Source organism: Cicer arietinum, chromosome 5 (assembly GCF_000331145.2).
Source record: "Cicer arietinum cultivar CDC Frontier isolate Library 1 chromosome 5, Cicar.CDCFrontier_v2.0, whole genome shotgun sequence".
NCBI classification, from domain to species: Eukaryota; Viridiplantae; Streptophyta; class Magnoliopsida; order Fabales; family Fabaceae; genus Cicer; species Cicer arietinum.
The window spans coordinates 41,774,306-41,780,240 of record NC_021164.2 but is presented as its reverse complement, the minus strand read 5'-3'; the positions used below and the strand labels follow the sequence as shown (position 1 = coordinate 41,780,240).

Below are 5,935 nucleotides of genomic sequence, written 5' to 3'. Positions count from 1 at the left end.
GATAAACAAAACTAACGATTTTAAATTAATTAATTAGAAAAAGGGTGTTACAATACTTACCCCCTTAAAATAGTTTCGTCCTCGAATCTAAGAAGTCTCTAAAAGGTCTGGGTAAAGTTCTCTTATCTTCTCTTCCAACTCCCAAGTAGCATCCCCAGTCGTCTGGTTCCAAATCACCTTAACCAATGGAATTTCCTTTCCCCTCAAATGTTTGGTAGTTCTGTCGGCGATGCTTATCGGTGGGACCTCGAAGGTAAAATTCTCCTTCAATTGAATATCATCTGGCGCAATAATATGGGATGGATCTGCAATGTACTTCGTCAATTGTGATACATGGAACACATCATGTAAATTAGCTAAATTCGGTGGTAAAGCAATTTGATACGCCACGGGACCCACACGTCGAAGAATTTGATATGGTCCAATAAACTTCGGAGTAAGCTTTTTAGACTTCAATGCCCTACCAACTCCAGTAGTAGGCGTCACTCTCAAGAATACATGTTCATCCTCCTGAAACTCTAAGGGTCTCCTATGTCGATCAGCATAACTCTTCTGCCTGCTCTGTGCTGTTCTCATCCGCTCTTGGATCTGACGCACCTTCTCTGTAGTCTGTTGCACCAGCTCTGGCCCTACGATTAAGTTTTCGCCATCCTGATACCAACACAAGGGAGTTTGACACTTGCGCCCATACAAAGCCTCGTACGGGGCCATACCGATGCTTTCATGATAGCTATTATTATAGGTAAATTCGACAAGAGGGTACAAGCTCTTAGCAAATCTTCTAAGGTCTGAATAGTCCTTTCAGTTTGGTCATCGGTTTGAGGGTGGTAAGCGGAACTCAATCTCAATTTAGTACCCAATGCCTCATGCAATGCTCCCCACAAACGAGAAGTGAACTTTGGATCTCTATCTGACACAATGCTAGATGGTATCCCGTGTAATCTAACAATTTCCGCAACGTAAATCTCTGCAAGCTTAGATACATTGTAAGTAGTCCTTACAGGTATGAAATGTGCGGATTTTGTGAGCCTGTCAATAATCACCCAAATGGAGTCAAATTTCTTCTGAGTCTTAGGTAATATCACCACAAAGTCCATAGATATGTTATCCCATTTCCACACTAGTACATCTAATGACTTCAACAATCCAACAGGTTTTTGGTGTTCAACCTTAGCCTTTTGGCAAGTCAGGCAAGACGCCACATATTCCGCCACTTGTTTCTTCATTCCTGGCCACCAAAATCTTTGCTTCAAGTCTTTATACATCTTTGTAGTACCAGGATGAATACTCAGTTTGCTCTTGTGGGCCTCATCCAAAATGGTTTTTCTCAACTCTGCATTATCCGGCACACAAATACGTTTATTACACCACAAAATGTTATCTGGACCCATTTCAAATTCGGGAGCCCTGCCGGTCTCAACCAATTTTTGTCTCCCCTGAATAGCCTCATCGGTCACTTGAAGGGCTTCTATATCATTCATTAGTTTATTATCTACAACGATCATTCCACATTGTACTTTTCCCGACAAAGAATCCATATTAAGATTCAAGTCGCGAAAATTCTCTAACAACTCTAATCCTTTCAATGTTATGGATGACAAATGGGCCCGCTTCCTACTCAAGGCATTAGCCACCACATTGGCTTTTCCTGGGTGATAGTGCAACGTGAACTCATAATCCTTGATGAACTACATCCATCTCCGCTGTCGGATATTAAGCTCCTTCTAGTCGAACAAGTATTTCAAACTTTTATGGTCACTGTATACATCAAAATTGCACCCATACAGATAGTGCCTCCAACTTTTTAGTGCAAAAACTATTGCAGCCAACTCCATGTCATGCGTGGGATAATGTTTCTCATGCACCTTCAATTGTCTTGAAGCATATGCTACCACTTGTTTGTTCTGCATAAGTACACAACCCAACCCTTGTAAAGAAGCATCACAATAAACTTCATATGGTTCTTCTGGTTGTGGTAACACCAACACCGGTGATGTAGTTAGCTTCTCTTTCATCATCTGAAAACTCCTCTCACATTCCTCCGTCCATGCATAAATATGATTCTTTCTTGTGAGTTGTGTCAACGGCGCTGCAATCTTGGCAAAATCCTCAATGAATCTTCTATAATATCCATCCAAACCCAGGAAACTTCTAATCTTTGTGACGATTTGTGGTTGTTTCCATGCCACCACAGCCTCTACTTTAGTTGGGTCGATAGCGATACCTTCCTTTGAAATGACATGTCCCAAGAATTTCACCTCCTCCAACCAGAATTCACATTTCCCCAAATTAGCATACAATTTCTTGTCCTTCAAGACTTGCAAAACTTGACGTAGGTGAACTTCATGTTCCTCCAGGCTCTTAGAATAAATCAATATGTCATCAATGAAGACCACTACAAATTTGTCTAAGAAGGGGTGAAATATACGATTCATGTAATCCATGAAAATAGCTGGTGCATTGGTGACACCAAAAGGCATCACCAAATACTCAAAGTGTCCATAGCGATTTCTGAATGCAATTTTAGGAATGTCTTCTTCCTTCACCCGAATCTGATGATACCCCGACTTCAAATCAATCTTTGAAAATATCATTGCTCCTTTGAGTTGGTCCATCAAATCATCAATGCGTGGCAAGGGATACCTGTTTTTTATGGTGACTTTGTTAAGTTGACGATAATCGACACAGAGTCTAGACTTTCCATCCTTCTTCTTCACTAGGAGTACTGGTGCTCCCCAAGGTGAGACACTCGGTCGTATGAACTGTTTAGATAAAAGGTCCTCCAACTGATTTTTCAACTCTGACAATTCCGATGGAGACATTCTATATGGTGCAATAGATATAGGTCCTGGACCCGGAGTCACATCAATTGAGAATTCAATATCACGAACTGGGGGCAATCCTGGTACATCCGACGGAAATACCTCTGGAAAATCTTCGACCACAAGTATCCCGTCTACCTCCACCTCTAGCTTCGTACTGACTGAGTTGAGGGAAACACACTTCTGAACTCCCCCTTTCAAAGAGAAGTTCAATTTATTGGTATCGAGGAATCGAGAAACACCTGGGTTTGGGAATATCACAGACTTACGAGCACAATCCAATAGAACATAATGGCTTGACAACCAATCCATTCCAAGGATCACTCCCACATGCTTGAGTGGAATACAAATCAAATCAACGTTGAATCTCATATCGAACACAATCAACGGATATTGCAAGCAAGCCGTATTACATTTCACCGATTCGGTAGAGGGTAGGGCAACCACCAAATCAAACGGCAAAGTAGTAACAGTAAGTTGGAGCGAATCCACCCAATCCAATGAAATGAATGAGTGTGTTGCCCCCGAATCATAAATTACATTAAGTGATTTTCCAGCAATTAAACACTCACCTTGGATAAGTTCAGAGGAAGATGGAGTTTCCTCTCCATTGATGTGGTAGGCACGTCCCTTGGCAGTAGGGCGTACAACATTGTCGTTGACATTGTTGCGGTTGACAGCTCTATCGTCCTTCCGTTCAGGGCATTCATTTGCAAAATGGTCTGGTTTCTGACAAATGTAACAAACCCTTGGTCTGATTGGACACTCAGACATCTTGTGTCCCTCTCTGTTGCAGCGAAAACACTTAACAGGGTACGCCTGGTTCTGACTTGGAACTTTTGGCCCTTGACCTTCCCCGTTTTGAGGTCGAGGTTGATCTCTAGCATTCCCCAGTGGTCAGGCATATGGCTTGTGTTGTTGATGCTGCTTGCCCCTATTATGTTGGTCGTTATGCCCCTGTTTTCAAATATTAACATTTAGAGGCAATTATTAACATTTAGAGGCCAAACTTATGACTCTCATGATATGGATGGATTTAAATCTCTACCTGAGGTCTGATGGGTCCACCTATAGCACCCCTATTCAGGCGGCTCTGTTTCATATGCTCCACTTTCTTGCATTTCTCCACTAGCACTTGATATTAACGTATCTCCAAGGGCCCCACTAACTCCTTAATCTCATACCTAAGCCCGCTTTCAAACCTCTCACACATGTATTCTTCATCTATCTGATTTAGGAAATAGCGGAAGTGCTTTGCTAGGGACTCGAACTTTGCCGCATATTCCGCTATCGTGAGATTCCCTTGATACAACTTCAGGAATTGGGCCTCCTTCTCAGCCCTAGCACTTTTCGGGAAGTATTTTTCTAGGAACTTATTCTGGAAAGCCTCCCAGGTTAGCTCTTCATGATTTGTCTCCATCATTTTCTTTGCACCTCGCCACCAGTATTCAGCTTCACCAATCATCAAGTAGGTTGCATACTCTACTTTCGCATTGTCAGAGCAGTGTAAGATCTCGAAGATCTTCTCGATTTCTTGCAGCCAAAGATCAGCCTTGTCGGGGTCATGTTCCCCTTTGAATTTAGGTGGATCTTGTCGACGAAATTCATTCAATGCTCTTGCAGCACTGGCTGCTTCATCCCTCTGATCCCTCTGTGCATCTCGTTGAGCCTGGATCGCAACTTGTTGGGCCATTGCTGCGGCCATTGCATTCATGGCTTGGATTGCTTCAGTCATGTCGTTTCTTCCTTGTGGAACCGATCGGTTTGTGCGACGAGCTATAACGCTTTCTAAAATTATCTAATTAGTAAAATATTATAACGTAATTTTAACTTTTGGGTAGTACGGAAGTCTTTTATTGAACATTATATAGTAGGTTCGGGTTATACATCAAGTCGTTCTTTGGAGGGGTTCCCAAGAAAGAGAGGTGGGTCAATGGACCACTTAATAACCAAGTCTTTCCTTAGCCAGAATCCCTCCAATACAACCTTTTTGTATTATCCTTCCCTTCTATTTTGGGGATCATACACTTATACATAATATAGGGTTTAGAATATTGTCTTTAATTAAATACATTTAGATCACATGATGAAAGCTCAACAGTTACTTTGTAATTTAGATTGAAATAATTTTAAATCGTGATAATAAACTCATAATTCACAATATCATACAACCATAAATGTTTATCGCTTGATTGAAATTATTTCTAATCGTAGGATCAAGAATTTAAAACATATTTTTCATCATAATTATTCAATTAAATTAGACAATTAAATTCACATAATTGAAATTTAAGTCATTAATGACATAAAATAGTTAGAAAATCAAGCCCTTAGTACAAAAAGAAGTAGAGAGTTTAAAATTAATAAATAAAACAATCATACGATGAATAAGTAAAAATCATAAAGATTATAAAATGTAACAACTTAAATAAAATATAAAAGACAATGCTAATAAAAGCATGCAAGTAGTTATAGAGATTTCAGGTTTGAAAAATTTAAATAACACTATTAAACTAAATATTTAAAACATATATTTAATGACAAAAATCATGGAGGTTATACAATTGATGACACACAATGGAAATTTAAGTACAATTTAATAATTAGAAAACCAATCAATTAATATATTTAATGGCACTTAATAAGAATTTAAGTAATTCTTAAAAATTCAAATTCAAGAAGGTTACACAATTAATAACTCAATAAAAGTTTAAGTAATTAATAAAATTCAATTTCAAGAAGGTTACATAATTAATGACACATAATAGACATTTAAATAATTAGTAAAATTCAAATAATTAGAAAATTATACAATTAACATGAATAACATATCACAAGAAATAAAACATGCGACATACACGAAGCGTCCCATCCCACCAATGTCCGAGAATTAGTGCTCTGATACATATTGTAACGCCCCGGATTTTGATCCAAGACATTACTTAAAAATATTTATTTTCTTTCAAAAACGACATTAAATTTTTTTTTTTAAAAGTAGTCCATCATATCATATGATCAATAACATTTCTCTAGTAAGTAATTTGATTTCATTTTAAGAAATAATACAATGCAATTTATGGGATATTATTATTTTTATAAAGACAATTTATTAA

General features: G+C 38.5%; 1 protein-coding gene across 1 annotated transcript; it reads right to left on the bottom strand.

The window, feature by feature from the left end:
• Positions 1-3,963: 3,963 nt before the first annotated feature.
• Positions 3,964-4,557, bottom strand: LOC140920456 (uncharacterized). Its single transcript, XM_073368729.1, has one exon. The coding sequence runs from the start codon at positions 4,555-4,557 to the stop codon at positions 3,964-3,966; it is 594 nt and encodes a 197-aa protein (XP_073224830.1).
• Positions 4,558-5,935: the final 1,378 nt, after the last annotated feature.

Bases quoted from the DNA above. Each gene is read 5' to 3' on its own strand.
- LOC140920456 (XM_073368729.1), bottom strand. From the start codon at position 4,557: ATGACTGAAGCAATCCAAGCCATGAATGCAATGGCCGCAGCAATGGCC.